Below are 16068 nucleotides of genomic sequence, written 5' to 3'. Positions count from 1 at the left end.
GGAGTCTGCTGTTAATGGTTTCAAGACATGTGCCAACCCCTACCTAGTATTACTTCTTCTGGGGAATTGCTCTTTCTGTGCATGCAGCTTGCTCTTGTCCTCTGCAGATCATCTGTTATATCTTTTTTTGTTCAATTCATAATTCTTTGACTTCTTGGTTATGTCGGTAAAAGATATTGCCCTGCTCTTTCAAAAACTGCTGTCTATAAAGTTTCCTAGCACACTTACCGCTTTTAGGTTGATAAGAGGATTGTTGGTGGTACATTGTACCTGAATTTGTCCAGCTAATGAGAAATTGGAAAGAAAACAAGACTTGAAACTGAATCACAGGCTTTAACTGAAAGTCTCAGAGGTACTTCATTGTCATGTTTCCACTTGTACTTGTGAAAATATTTTCCAGAACCACTCTTAATTGTTGTTCTGGGAACTGGGACTGTGTAAGTCAATTAGAAATGAAACTGATAGAAAATGTGATGCTATACTGTGACAATTTGATTGTTACAGTAGTAATTATGTAAAATTGTCCTTAGCAAGATAGGCATTTTGTGACCCAGAAGTTCCTCTGAAGAAAGTAAGTACTTGAGTGCTGTTTTTCTCCCCAGTATAAGACTTTTTCCTGCACAGAAATAACTATAGAACTGTTATTTCTAGTACTGTGTGATGTTACTTAAGATAATGGTCCCTTAAAGCAGCTCTCCTCTACTTACTGTACTGAAAATCTTTACACCCTGTAGTTTTTTCACAGCTTAAAGATGTTGCAAAACTTTTCTACCTCTAGATTTTTTGTTGATATATTGTCCTTTCCAACAGTCAAGTGGCTCACATCAGGTGGGTTTTGGTTTATTGTACACAATTTCCTGTGTGGAGAGTGGCGGGAAACTGATACTGATTCAGTTGTCCTTGAGACCTTTGGCTCTTGCCTAAAAATCTTGAGATTCGTCTAAGAATTAGTCGTACTGAAGCCTGGCTGCCCTGTGGAGCTAGGTAATAAACTTGCTAATTACTTCATATACAGATTGTTTCTGCAGCAGCACTGCCAGTGCAGAACACAGATCCCTCTGGAAGATGCTCATAGCAATTGCTTCGGGGGGGAAAAAATGTTGGCAGATGAGCCTGAAATGGTATTTTCTTGGATAATGTTCAGCAAAAAATAGCAAGGGTTATTGTATTTTGTAGTGCTTTGTGTACCTGCATGTGCAATTGTGTGAGTTGAGCAGGAAAATTGCTGCAGGAAGTGGTGCAAGAGGTGCAAACTGTGTAGTAGCAGTCTGCCCAGGTCATTCTGAGCAGTTTAAACAAAACAGTTGTATGAAAGTGTAGTTCTGCCTGTAGATTCTTTCAAAATTCCTTTCAAAGTGGTTTTTAAAAAGTCTTACAGGCTTGGCAAACAGGATCAGTCCTAATGACCAGGGTTTGTTTTTTCCCTTCAGTATTCGACTGGTGATTGGTTGCAGAGACACAAACCAGTAACTGTGTCAGAAGTTTCCCAGTTTGCCAGGCATTATCACTGGTCTGTGTAATATTTTTGAATGTAACCAATAGTTTTAGTTACTGTGTTGACACAGAAGTTCTATCATCTTTATGGCCAAAAAGTGTTTTCACAGAATTCCTTCTGCATTGCTAGGAAGGATATTTGGATGATACTCTTGTACAGTGAGGTGGGTCCCATGGACCTTTGCTAAGAGACACTCTAAAACATGAAGAATTGGTTAATTGGTCTTCATTTGGTGAAGAGTAATTTCAGGAGTGGAGAGGCTGAAAACTCTATGGTATAGATTATTCTGAAATAATGCCCCATTTTTAACAAGATTTGCCAGGTTGCTCCAGAGACTTCTGAGGAAAAGTAGATAATTGCAGAGCTGTGAGGAGAATGGATATGCAGCATCATTTAAAGCAACACAAGTATAAGATGTATATCCAGGCTGTGGCAGCCTGGCTTTCCTTCTCTGGAGAGATCTGAACTCCTTTATCACTAGATAAAAGGAGATCCTCACAAAGCTGGATGACTCTATTACTTGATCTTAAATGCTCAAGATGAGTGGCATAGGAATAGGACGTGTATTAAACATACACACACTGTAAGGAGTTAAAAGCAGATCTGTCAGTGTTTTTATATGAATTAAACTATTAACACTGTAGTTGTTAATGGGTTTTTTTATAAATTTTGTAAGAACAAGCCCCAGTACGAACATAATTTATGTAACACAACTCATGCGTGAAATTAGGACATGATCCTTAATTTTGTTGGTTTTTTTCATGATCAGTACTATTTCAGTTTAGACTCTGAAGTCTACTTTTTTTTAGCAGGTCTGTGTTGTTTCAGAATTCTGGTAACTAATTGTCACATGAAACTTCGGAAAACACAGTTGCACGCAAAAACCAACTTTCTGGGCATGCAATTCTCCCTTGGGAAAGAGGGTTGGAAATAGCTTGTGCTGATCCAGTCCTTGTACTCCCATTCCAAAGCTGTCAGTTCTAAACTGGCTTTGTTTTGCCTTGTAAAATCACTGCCATCTTTTATCACCTTATGAAGAAGAACATTTCTTAACATTGTGTTGTATTGACTGAATCAATAATTTGAAAACAAGCAAAAGAAAAAAAGCAAGCCCAAGGCGGAAAAAAAAAAACCAACCCCACCCAAGGGACCTTGGCATTGAGATACATACGTAGTTAAGTGCTAAACACTGCATTAAAATTTAATGTGAACAGATAACTACATCCTGAAAATTTATTAGGAAATTATTGCCAAATAAAAATATAAAGCATATAGAAAGCAAAGACAAAAGCAGTTTTTTTATTAGTGAACTACTAATAGCACTGCTTAGAGTAAAGCTGCTCAGGGCTTTTCCTCTGTAGTCAGTGGAGTACATCCAAACCCCAGGGTAGCTCTTCCCCATATTTAAGGATTTAGTTTTTGGTTTTTTTTTTTTAATCTTTTAATGGAAACCAAAGTCCAATTAAGCATGTAGTTGGGATAGAGCCAATACAAAGATTGGGAAGCCGGGAAGCACCTGTGTATCCTGTAGTTTCACTGTAGCCAAATAAAGAGTACCAAATAAGAATTTCAGCCTATTTTGTCCATAAAAGGAGCTTTCAGATGGGGAAAAATCACTGCAGATGCTTGTGATGGAGGCATTGCTGCAGGGAAGCATCCTGCAAAGCCACTCTTAACAAAGCCCCACTTAATTCACGGAGTTTAGCCATGGAGAGTTAGTTAGCCCCTGGGTACTGTGAGAGGGAACTGAGTCAAATTTTACTCTTATTCTTCATTCTGATGCCAGTGGCCTTTTGACCCTGAGAAGTCTTCACTGCTTTCTTGCTTTTTGCACTAATAAAATGGAAGTTCTGTAGCCATCACAGGGAAGTCTTAAACAAAAAGCAACATTTTGCTTAATTAGTGAAATTTATTCTGTGGCTGCATCTAGTAATATTAATCACTTATTGAGCATTAAATTAAAATAAAAATTGCTAATCTCCTTTCATGTTAAAGGCATGCAGTGGAGGTGACCTGTTCACCTGTTAAGTGCTGCTTAAAAGCTTTAAAAAGCACTATGAAATTAGTAAAAGATAGCATGAGTAACATCGCTTTAGAAACGAGTTCCTGATAAACATTCCTATTCGATTAAACTGGACCTGGGGGTTAAAGTTCTTTTGTGACTATTACTTAGAGGACTGGTAATTGCCTGGTTAATGATGTTGTATTTCTGTCATATGAGTGTTGAGTATCAAATAATGGGACTGAAGCCGAAGTTTGCCCTGATAAGCTTGAAAACGCCCTGCAAGCTGCAGAATGTGCTTTGAATTCATGGTGTAGAAGTGTTTTTCATGTTTAAGTATGAAGAAAGGAGACATGGCTGTAATTAAACCCATCAGTTTTGCAGCATAAGGGGTAGTTGCACTTGAGGAAACCTATCTCTTTGTGTTTCTACATTGTGGCACACAGGGGTTTTTTTGTGAGGTATCAGTCTTGTCAGTGCAGCACCTGCTTCTCCAACTACATGGCCATGCATTTGGAAGGGTACCCGTGGGAGTGGTAGGGTCCCTGGGGAAAGAGCCCAGGGGGATGCACCTAAAAGTCTGAGAGGAGGGTGGAAGTGGTGATCAACAAAACACCCACTTTAAATGTCACCAGGTCTGAAAGCTAAACAATCTCTTTCTGCTCGTGCAGCCACAGGGCTGACAAGTTTGTGCAGCCAGCACAGGTGACAAGGCTTTGCCCAGGGACACACATTGAATGGCGCTCTCTCACACCCTGCCATTGCTGGTGCTGGCAGCACTGCACTGCTGGGGCCAGCTGGGTTGTAGGACCCTGTTTGTCTTGCCACCTTTTTAACCACAGCATCAATTAGCATTTGTGGGAACCAAAAGTGATGTGTTGGACTCACTGCATCTTGCTGTTGGGGCTCTATGGGTAGATGTTTCTACACAAAGAATATCCTCTTGCTGAATGTAGCTCATCTAACTGATGGAAAACAGCAGTTAGTTTTGTATATTCCTGTCGGATAAAAGTCCATGTGCCAATCAGGTTATGGAATATGTTGTTGTCAGTAAATGCACAACATCTTGTACTTTGTCTCCTGCTTTTTTCTACTCTGCTCCCAGCCTTTGTGGTGTGGCTGCCCTGTCTGTTCTTACTGCTTGTTCTGGCTCTGTTTGTGATTCTCTGCGGAGCAGACTTAAATCTGGGTTTGCTTTCTCTGTTAACTTTCTGATGGTTTGATTGACTTATGTGGAGGCTGACTGATTGTTGAGGCTGGCAGGTAGAAGAGGAGTGGAAATGACACAGAAGTAGGCAGATCCCTTCTGTGTGTAGCAAATGGCTGTGTCCCCTATACCTTATTTAATGGAATCACACTCAGAATAGTGCGAGCAGAATTGGAGCAAGGGTGAGAGAGGACCTGGAGCTGTTGGTCTCAAGTGCTAACTCAAGAATAATAACTTTTGCTTGTCTTTCTAGACCTCTCATTCCCTTTTATCAACCCCTTTTCATCCTTCATTAAAAACAATACTTTTCCAGTCATTAATCGCTAAAATGTGAAATGAATGAGGCAGGGTTCACTCTCAGTCAAGATATCTCAGCAATGACTGCTCTGGTAAAGGAATTTGGATTCTTCAGAGCAAAGTGAAGTGGTGGTGAGAATAATAAAAAAGGAAGAGGCCAAGTGCCCAGAAGAATGAGAAATGGAAAAGGTCACGTGCCTGCATTTCCAGCAAGGGCAGCACTGAGAGACACAAGCAAGAAGTGTGTGCACTCCTAAATGGAGGGAAAAGTGAAACCAGCCCAAGAGCTGAAGTAATTAAAAATGATGGAGAAATAACTATGTGGTTACTAATCAGTAACTGATGTTTTTTCTGCTGTGGATGAAACAGCTCCAGTATTGCCAAAATCACAATTTAAAAATTGCAGTGTGAAAAATTGTAAATCTCATCACTCTCATCTTGTCACTCTGAATTTTTATTTGATGCACTTCAAAAAAAAAAGTGTTCTTTTTTTGGAAATAAGTCTAAATAAGGAATATCTTAATGCTAGTTTTAATTCTAGTAAATCTAGTCTAGTTTTAATAGGCCATTTCTTATTGCCTTAGCCAGGTGATCCTTCATGCTTTACATGCATGCTGTGCTCCTCTTCATAGCTACAGATTTGTCATCTGTGCCAGTGCATTTTAATACTAAAAATGTGCATTTGGAGGATCAAACAGACCATAAATCATCAGACAGTGCATTGTGCACAGAGCAATGTGCTGACAGATTTTACTGCTGTCTTTTGGGGAGATCATTTGAGGAAAATGCTGCATGTCTGGTTTTGCCCACTTCATCCTGAGTCTTATGGACGCTGCTTCCCCCACCTCCCACTCTCAAGAAGGCACATATTTGCTATTCAAATGTTCCTCTGTTGTTTCAGGAGTTCTGATGCTGCAACATTGAGAGGCAACATTGTACTCAAGGATGAGTCTCCTGTTTAAAGAAAATAAAACAAACAGAAGCCATCAACACTGTGCTTTCAAAGTTATTTAGAAATATGGATATTTTCCAGTGCAGTTTTGCTGTCTCAGCATAATTCTACACTCTGTGTGACTCGCAAGCAGGCTGAGATTTTGTTTCTGCAAGACTGCTGTTTATTACTAATGTCAGCAGATGGGCCAGTGTGGTTTCAGCCAGAACCTTCTCCATTCCATTTACATTCCCTCTGCATCACCTCCTACCTCGAGCTCTCAGTCTCAGATGTATTCCGAAGGACTTGGTTAAAGGACTGATAGTTAGCCTCAATTCAAAATAGGGTTTGCTTTGGGCCATGAGGGCAGAGACTTAATGTATCCAGAGTCAGTCTAACTCTTTCCAGCAGTGGCTCTGGAACATGATACTGCAGAGACTAAATAGTCCCCAGTGCAGTTAAGTGACTGTGGTTTATGTATTATCAAATATAAAATATTGGGTAGATGTTGTAGCAGAAATGGATTGACAGTAGGTACAGCAGTAACTTTCAGTCACCAATGGGTTGAGGTTTCCTTTAGCTGTTTTTTGGTGGGTGTTGTTGGTTGGTTGGTTTGGTTTTGAGGTTTTTTGGGGTTTGGGAGGATTTTTTGTTTGTATTGTGTTGTGTTTTTTGAAATGTGTCCTTTCATGTGTTTTCTTGTGTTAATTTCTTTTCGGAAATTACTTCAATAGGATGTAGTGAGGGACTCTAGAATACAACTAATACAACTGTCTCAAATCTGTAGTTAACCTATATCTAATAGACTGCTGTTGAAACAGGAAAAAAAAGTGTTTTAAGTATTTAATAGCTCAAAGTTAAATGGTTAAAATTTATCTTGCCAAGTATGAGTGTTCTTAAGTACTTCAAAGCTTTAATCTTCTGTTGAGGTTCACATTTTGGAGGTTGGTTTTAGAGAAGGAACAAAATTCCTTCAGAGTGGTGGTCTATTCTTAGTGTAATGAAGGATTCCTGTAATTTTTCTAGGGGTCGCCTCTGTTTGATCTTATCAAGCAGTCAAAAGAGCGAGAAGGTCAAGCTGATCAGCCTGAACCCACTTCTACTCTCAATATGCCTCTCCAGCATAACCACACTGCTGCAGACCTGTAAGTGAATGCCTGAGGTCTAGGAAAATGTGAAGTTGATATTACCCTTAATATTCAAATCCACCTGTATTCTGTTTTCCTACTTGTTAGGCTTGGCACTTAAGATTTGTTAAACCACTGTATTTGCAGATATTTATTATACATAAAACATTTAAATCAAATGCTGAAATATATTTTCCCCAGCCCTATCAAACTTGTAATTGTAAACTGTTACGTTGCTTGCCTAGGAATAAATAAGTCCCTGCATCAAATGTTGGGGATAACAGGTCACAATAGCAATTCCTTTCTTCTAATGGGGAAGAAGGAAGAGTTCCTGCAAATATTATTCATCTAGAATTGTTCCTTTATCCTGCGATGTTAAGTGCTTAATATGTGTTGAACCTCCAGCTATCTTTCTCCTGTGAAATCTCCTAAGAAGAAAGCATCTGGACCTCCTCTAAGTGCTGCTTCCACTCCAGATGCTCAGCCTGCTGTGATCCCCCAAACACAGAAACCACAGAAATCTACCTCCCTCTCTCTGTTCTACAAGAAAGGTTTGTTCCTTCTGCATGTGCTGACATTGCAAAGTTCTCTCTTGCTTTTATCCTTTTTGGGTTTTGGCACTCAGCATTTCTGAAAAGTTCATTGTAGGATCTGTAATGAACACCATGCAAACCTCTGGGAGAAAGGGCAGAATGGTGCCAACAGGTGGTTACTGTGTGCACTCTGCCCACTGTGAGTTTGAATTAAAAACTTACCTATCCTGGCTGTAAGAATGTCCATATGGGCTCAGAGGGCTCTGCCTTAGCGTCCTTTTCCCGGCAGTGACCATAAAGAGATGTCTTGCGAAGCTGAACAACTGGGCAGGCATGGATGGTGCTTCCCCTAAATGCCTTCCCAAGCTTTGACTTTGTCCAGCTGGGGTGGGTTTTGAACTTTTTGTGGCTGTGTCTGCTTAGTAACTCTCAGCAGATTCATGTTTCAGGTGCTTGTTCAGACTCTTTTTGAATTGGCATAGACATACATGTGCAGCATTGTTTGGTGTGGCCTTCCATGTGTCCACTCTCTCATGTGAAAACCTTTTCCATTTATTTTGAACTTGGCTTCTACTACCTTCTCTTGATGTGTGGTAGTTTTTTTTTGTTGGAGATGGTGAACAGTCCAATGCTGTCCCTCCTCAATTGCACTCCCTTCATTTTGTATGCTCCTGTTACAACAATTTCAGTTTATTTTTCTTTGTTTCTGAAGTGTATCTACTGGCCTATCGTCGACTCCACACCCTGTTCCTTCACCTTCTCTCCGAACATCCTGACCTGGAACCCTTAATCTGGACCCTCTTCCAGCACACCCTGCAAAATGAGTATGAGCTAATGAGAGACAGGCACCTGGACCAGGTAACATGAACAAAAAAGTTTAAAAAGGCTCTCCTGAACAAAATGTTCCTTGTATGTTCTTCAGCCATTAGAAGTTGTACTCTGAGTTTCTATTAATCTATTGATCACTGAAAGGAGGACTTAATTTAGACTGAAATCTGTCATCTCAGTTTTTTAAGCACTGGCAATTATTTAATACGGCACCTTCAAATACCATTTTCAGCTATCTTCAAAATAATGATGAGAGACCACAATTTCTAATAATTTACATTAAAATATAGTGATTTTCTTGGGAAAACAACATGTGTGGCTGATAAATATTTCATTATTCTACCCTAAAACTGCAGCATGTGGTATTGAGAAGATACTGTCAGCTCCAGTTAGTTGTTTGTCACATAGAAATGGAGGTAGCAGTAGCTGACTTATGTTCTGGAAGTTCTTATGAAGTTGAGTTGGCTGCTAGTTTATAGAGCACAATCCGTAATAGAAAGCTTATTTCTTAACTTGAAATGAAGAAGCTGAATTAATTTTCTGCATTTTCAGTTGTCTTGTCTTGTTTCTTTAATAGATCATGATGTGTTCCATGTATGGCATATGCAAAGTGAAGAATGTAGATCTTCGATTTAAAATAATAGTTTCAGCATACAAGGAGCTTTGCAACACAAATCAAGAGGTATGGAAGTTCTTAAATGTTACTCCTCCATAAAAATCTTACAAACTAATTATTTTCCTCTGAAATCAAAATAAAACAAACTACACTTGGACATACAAAAGAAAACTTCTGCTGCACTGCATTGCCATTTTATGGAGGAGAAAACTGACTAATACTAAGTATCTCTTTTAAACATCTTGCATAAATAGTTTGGTAACTCTCCTCAGAAAACAAATTTCTTTCCATCTTTTGAAAGATACTAAAAAAAGGTTTATGATTCTATTTGGAGTCTAGATAAAAATTTTCTGTCTAGAGCTAATAGGACTTTCAAAACCAACCCAAGTTCCTTTATGACTTGTCTAACTTCCATGGAGCATTAAGGGAAGAGAAGCAGATGACTTTCTAGTGAAGCTTTCAATAGAAACATGGTTTGATACCTAGTAGAGATGTATGGCTATATATCAAACAGCTGTGTATGTGTTAAAGTTGCAGGCTTAATTCTAACATGAAGAAGTTCCTTTCTTCACAGGAGTTTTAATGTACTGAAATTTTTGCACAGCACAGTAATGAAATCAATAGAAAAACCCTCACCGGTTAATGGAACTGTAGCATCCTTTCAGTAGCAGAATTTCTCACAGTGTATTTGTGGATCTTGGCTAAACTCCAGCTATTGTCTCCAAGCCTAGAGAACTATTTTATCCCCGTCAGGTCAGTAATGAGTTTTTTAGCCTTCCAAGGCACGCACAGTAGTCTAGACTTTTTGACACGTGTGTGTGAAAGCAAATTGTTCTTAAATTTGGAAAATGTTAGAACTGTGTTCCCACCAAGGGGCTGTGCCAGTTAATGAAGTAGGTGCTTGTACTGGTGCTCATACATGTTTGGAAAAGTCCCCAACAGTTCAGAGAAGTTACAATGGCTTGCATACAACCCATGTGCTATCCTAGCTCTTAATCTAACACAGACTTTGAGTGACTTTATGAGTCTGTCAAATGTAAAATTATCGTTCCGGGGTTTTTTTGTTTTTTTAAATCTGTGTATGATTTTCTCACCCTATGCAGACTTTCAAACGTGTTCTTATCCGGGAAGAACAGTATGACTCCATTATAGTCTTTTACAACTTAGTGTTTATGCAGAAGCTGAAAACAAACATTTTGCAGTATGCTTCCAGCAGGGTAAGCCATTAGCTCTGTTCCTTATTCAACAGACTAGAAATATACAGGCAATAAATCCTTATGATAATTTTATTATTTTTATAGCCTCCCACTCTGTCACCTATCCCACATATTCCTCGCAGTCCTTACCAGTTTTCCAACTCTCCTCGGCGTGTTCCTGCTGGCAATAACATCTACATCTCACCTCTGAAGAGCCCATACAAATTCTCTGATGGGTTTCAGTCACCCACAAAGATGACTCCAAGGTCTAGGTACGTTGTTGACAAGTACTTCTTTGACTAAATTTAAGGTATTTGAGGGATTTTAGTGGAAGAAAATTGGAAAACCTGCACAATCTAGTTTGTCAGCAGTCTGTGGCTATCATGCAATTTCTGGTTAATAGTTTTTGTCCTGTATTTGGAATCTTTATTCATCATTCAATGCTTTTCTGTTGTGCTCAAGGAGTTTTTTTGTTGGTTGTTTTTTTTCTTTTTTTTTTTTTTTACCTCCCACTTAAGAGGAGTTTCCTCACCTGGTTGCTTAAATGTTGTTGGCTTTGACCCTGCATCACTCCCAAAAAACACAGATGAGCTTTGTCAGCATGTTTAAAGGGAAAATACTTTTTTGCAACAAAATGTTCATTTAGCTGGCTGAACAGAACATTTTAAACTGTTGGTTTTAGTTCTTAGCAGATGAGGATGACAGCAAATGTACCAGTTTCCAGTGGCTTTTCAGGCTAGGATCAAGTGAGTCCCACTGTGCACAGAAGTTTAAATGTTATTGTGTATTTTAGGTTGATTAGCAAACACCTAAAGGCAAAGATAAGAGGATGATAGTCTGGGTACCCAGCACTGAAGGGTCTTCCTGCTCCTACGGGACAGACTATGGGGGCCTCTGATTCTTTCAAGCCACAATTTCATTTCTGTCTGTGTGATTCAGTTCATTTGGTGATTCAGCATTCACTGGCTCAAAGAGAAATGTCTCAACACAGTAAAGCACAGTATGGATTTGCACTGTTAATGCAGAGAGGGAGAGAGGAAGAGACCTTGTTAATGCGTTGTGCTAACCTGTGCAAATTAGTGGATGCTTCTGTTATTGTAAAATGTAGCTTCAACTTTTCTTCTTCATTTGGCAGAATTTTGGTGTCAATTGGAGAATCATTTGGGGTGAGTTTTAACGTTTTCAATGTCTGGTCTTAAATGCATATAACTTTTGGAGGAATGGGATAGCCTGCTCACATCTCTAGAGCTGGCCAGTGAGTGTGTCTGCTTTAATATAGTAATTATAGGGAAGTTCTGTTAACTCCTTTCAAATATCCAGACTTCATTTTTAAAATGTGTTGCGTTTTATTGTAGTTGCTTTGGCACAAGATAAGAGTTCTTAAAACTCCAGTGTTTTAGAACTTCTAATTTTTTGTGGATCATCTGGAAGTTGGAGTGGTTTCAGGATTTATTGGCAATTCTTTCCCTATTTTCTTGTCACTTCAGACTTCTGAAAAGTTTCAAAAAATAAACCAGATGTTGTGCAACAGTGAGTGCCAGCTGAAGCGCAGTGCAGAAGTAGGTGCTGCTGCCCCGAAGCCACTGAAGAGGCTGCGCTTTGATATAGAGGGGCAAGATGAGGCAGATGGAAGGTGAGAGATTGTCCTGGTCTTTTCAGAGATCTTGCATATATTTGGTTCCCAGGCTCTTCATCCTAACTTCTTCCTGATATCCTATCTTGTGTTAATTCGTGAGGTTTAGCAGCTGTATCAAAGAGAGATGGAAGCATGAAGCCCCTCAGTTACATGCTTCGATGTCAGAAGTCACTCCCCTTGATTTAAAGTTTAGGTTACGAGGGTAAAAAGTTGTTCTTATTAACTTAACCTTATGCTTTCTGTCTGCAGCAAACACCTACCCCAGGAGTCCAAGTTCCAACAAAAGCTTGCAGAAATGAGTGAGTATTACTTTTCTCATAATCTGCACAGCACTGAGTGCCTTGGGCCCACCCAGATGAAAACACTGCTCAACACCAATGTGATTTGGGTAGCTTGCTTAGCTTTTGTACATGCTGCATTTAATCTTGAAAATGCAGATTACAAAATGGAAATTTATGTACACAGGAAAACCATATATAGTGGTTTTGTTGCTTTGCTGTCTTTTATATTGAAACGTCTGAGACTGCTTTTTTCTTCTACTGTGGGTAAGCATTTCTTTCAGATCTTATGGGATCACTTTTCTGTTTCAAAATGAAACTCAAATCTAGCTCATGAAAAGCAAAACGGCCCCAACCCCCACATCTGAGTTGTATTTTCCACTCATGTAAAGGAGCACACTTGGCCTGGCCAGGCATTCTTACTCTATGGCAGAATCTGAGCTCTGCAGCTGAGCAGATGTGCCCATTAAAAACTCTTACCTTGCTCATCAAAATAGGTATGAGTGTGGATCCAGGCACCTCTCCTTTATTTTAAGATAGGGAAAATGTTTCAGTGTTTACTTATGGCAGAGGTTAAGAAGGAGAGTTCTGTCTCATGTCCAGTGGTGTTAGTGTGTGCCACTGGGGGGAAAAGGCATTCCTGGGCAGGCTGTCTCAGGGATGTGGGCAGTGCTCAGCCCACAGCATCCGCCTGGCTACAAGGCGAGATTCCCGGTGTGACACAAACCATCTGCCCTCCTTGAGGGTGGAAACAGACACAGTGAGGGGACAGGGACAATGAGAACTGGAGTGAACAGATGGAATGAATTTCGTAAGATCTGTAAGATGGAGCAAGAACGGCTGAAACAATCCAAAATTAGGTGTTTATCCTATAATGCGTGATTTGGTTCGTTTACAATAGAATGTACTTCTATTCCTTGTGTCATTACAAATTTTCCCAATAATCAGTCTGAAGTAATTATGAAGAAAATACCTCATTCTTTTTGTTTGTTGGGTTTTTTTGTAGCATCTACTCGAACAAGAATGCAAAAGCAGAAGCTCAATGATGGAAATGATACCTCAGCCAGTGAAGAAAAGTGAGATTCTTCCTCAGGACAAGGGGCTGCACCGCTGGCCCTCTTAAGATTGTTTTTGTTTTACAGCCTTCATTAATAGAGTTGCTTTTTTAGTTGCTTTTAATTCCAAACTGCTAGTTGAAAGCATTTGTACTTTTTAAATTGTTAAATGTTTTCCATGATACTTTGTCTTATGATGTAGCATACATACAATGTAAGCCACTGAATTTAATTTATATTTTTTTGAGGATTTTTAAAGTCTTGGAAAGTGTCTGAATTTCCTGTTGCAGCATTACTGATTTAAGCCAGTTCAGTCTTGTTGGATTGATTTTTTTATGTCTGAAGATTAAATGTTAGCTAGAATGATTTGAAATGCACTAATTTTGTTTCTTAGATTTGATTTTTAGATTTTCATCACTTGAAAATTTTGAAAATGGTGGGCCATTTACTGCAAAGATTTCTGTCTCTGGTCATAATTAGCACATCAAATTCCCATGAAATTAAACTGCAGAGCAGCTGGGGGCCTTGCAGAGTCGGGGCCTCACCTCAGGACTACAACCTGAATTCAAAGTGAACTCATTTCGCAGCCTTACTACTGAAACCAACACTTGGCATTTTGTAGTTTTGCTTCCCCAGCTCTCACCCCACTGTCACTTCAGAGGGGCAGGTACACTGTCCCTCAGTTTGAATTTCATGGAATGTGAATCCCACAGAGATTCACCCCAGAATGCTACAGAGAATATTCCCAGAAGCTGAAGTTTCTTCCCATATGCAGAGTAATTGATGTGCCCTTTCCTATCGTGGGAAATCTCAAGTATTTTTAAAAAAGCAAAACCAAACAAAACAACAAACCCAAACCATACCTGGTACACACAAGATTTCAAAATTCTAATGATGTAGAATTTTCTTGATTTCTTTGAATTTCCACCTAACTGTAGCCAAGCCAAACAGCTTGAGAAACAGCTGGAAGCTGAGTGTCTCCAGCTGGGTTCCAGGTAAGGGTAGCCTGCTCTCTAAAAGCACAGGGCATCTCCCATTGGCCTTACTGCAGCATCTGCAAATACCTGAACGTGGTAAACCCACGTTGGGAAAATCAATCTGCCTTACTTCACTGAAAAGGCAGTTAATTGAGCAACTTGTGAATTTTGCAACTAGCAAAAAAACCCAAACAAAACCATCCAATACTTTTTTCATCTTTTGTGTTTGTAAGTTATTGATTCAGATACTGGAACTTTCCTTGCCACAACAAAGTTTTGTAAAATACCCAATTAACAAAAGCACATGTTTTATTTACAATGGATTAAAACATAAGCAAATAAATTGTCTTGCTTTAAAATTACCCATTTTTATTAACTTTTGCAGCTACTTAAATTAGGAACGGGTACAGTAGAAAAGCATGGTGTTCATGACACAAATGTTTTAAACCAACATCTTCCAGGTAGCTTATTTACAGATTGCTTAGCTGATCCTAGAATACTTACAGTAGGAAGTTTTTTAAAGATCCATTCTTGTGTTAATTCAAAGCTAACCCTAGAACTACTAAAAATTACATGAGCAGCAAACTGATTGTAAATTAATTTTAAAATACTATTGAGGGTTTTTTTAGACTCAGTATGGCTTCAATTTTCCTACTGAAAAATGTACAGAAGTTTCCAGACTTCCATAAGTACCTTATGTTTATTTTCTCACTTTTTGCAGTTTTACAGACAGGATATATGTTAACATTGGGGTACACTGACTGTAAGCTCTGTTACAGCAGTCAAGACTCTTCCTTTGGCTAGAGGGATGATACAGTCCAGTATCTAAACAGCTTCATTATTTCTTTACTGTGACAATGTATTTTTTTTTTTTTTGTTCAAACAGACTGAAGGCTTTACATAAAATGTACAATATTATTTTATACAACTAATCAGTTTCTCTCCTTTCAAGATAAATAAAATAGCTTTTAAAGGATTTATAGTCAGTAATTTTCTTATATTCATATGGTACCTATGCAAATAAATGTGTATTGAAACTAATGGCTTTTTATTAGATATGGAAATCTTACTGTGTTTTACAGCACTCTTCTTAGAGTGAGACCTTGCTGTACTAAAAATGGCCTGGAAAATTGAAACTGTTCCAGGAAAAAAGAAAATTAGGAATCACAGCAGAAGTTGGACACAAAATATGATGGCCATTTTAGGTGCTTAACAACAAGCAGCCGTTCCTGTAGAAAGCCTAAGCCCTGGGTGTAAGATGAGGTCAGGTAAATTGCATCCTGGAAAGGCCTGTTCTATCCACTCGTGCTTAAGGGACTTTAATCTATTGGTTTGGCTGTGTAGCCATCTGAAGGTGGATGAGCTGACTCCCAGCCTCTTAATTTGATGTTTTATACCTTAAGATCTTCCTGCTGTCCACTGTTTCCAAATGCTGTTTGTTCTTATATGTCATAGGAATTTATTTCTTCCTCACTGCCTTTGCCTTCTTTGCAAGTGAAGAATTTTGTGCTTAGGTAGTGCTTGTGCAGAGGGGCTGCACTAAACAGCAGGTGCCTCACAGGTACTGGGACAGCTGCAGGGAACGTGTAAATGCACAATTTCAGGTACAGGAGCGGCTGCAGGAAGACATCTGTATCAAATGTGAAGCAGCTGGAGAAGATTATGGCTGTGTGATACCAGTGCACAGTACAAGCTGAAATATTTTAAAATGTAACAAGCTGGTCATAATGTGCATTTGCTTAAGAAATGATGATTGGTGTTCTGAGGACCATTTTATTAATAGCAATGTATTAAGTCACTAATAAGGCATAAGGGCATTGATACACTTGAGCAAATTCTCCAGCTTACAAATGTGTTATCTGGTGACAGTGATTTTCTGAAGAACACAAA

General features: G+C 39.0%; 1 protein-coding gene across 1 annotated transcript in view; it reads left to right on the top strand.

Moving 5' to 3' along the window:
• The window catches only part of RB1 (RB transcriptional corepressor 1), a 71174-nt gene extending 56020 nt beyond the window's left edge, over positions 1–15154 (top strand). The window contains exons 18-27 of the mRNA XM_048295272.1: positions 6959–7077; positions 7465–7610; positions 8305–8450; positions 8998–9102; positions 10140–10253; positions 10338–10504; positions 11368–11398; positions 11720–11865; positions 12118–12167; positions 13153–15154. Coding sequence (XP_048151229.1) covers positions 6959–7077; positions 7465–7610; positions 8305–8450; positions 8998–9102; positions 10140–10253; positions 10338–10504; positions 11368–11398; positions 11720–11865; positions 12118–12167; positions 13153–13226 — 1098 coding nt within the window. The 3' untranslated portion in view covers positions 13227–15154. The remainder of the gene's footprint in view (positions 1–6958; positions 7078–7464; positions 7611–8304; positions 8451–8997; positions 9103–10139; positions 10254–10337; positions 10505–11367; positions 11399–11719; positions 11866–12117; positions 12168–13152) is intronic.
• Positions 15155–16068: the final 914 nt, after the last annotated feature.

The sequence above is a fragment of the Corvus hawaiiensis genome, chromosome 2 (genome assembly GCF_020740725.1).
Source record: "Corvus hawaiiensis isolate bCorHaw1 chromosome 2, bCorHaw1.pri.cur, whole genome shotgun sequence".
In the NCBI taxonomy this organism is placed as follows: Eukaryota; Metazoa; Chordata; class Aves; order Passeriformes; family Corvidae; genus Corvus; species Corvus hawaiiensis.
Note: the sequence above shows the minus strand (reverse complement) of the source record. Positions and strands in the feature narration are given on the sequence as shown.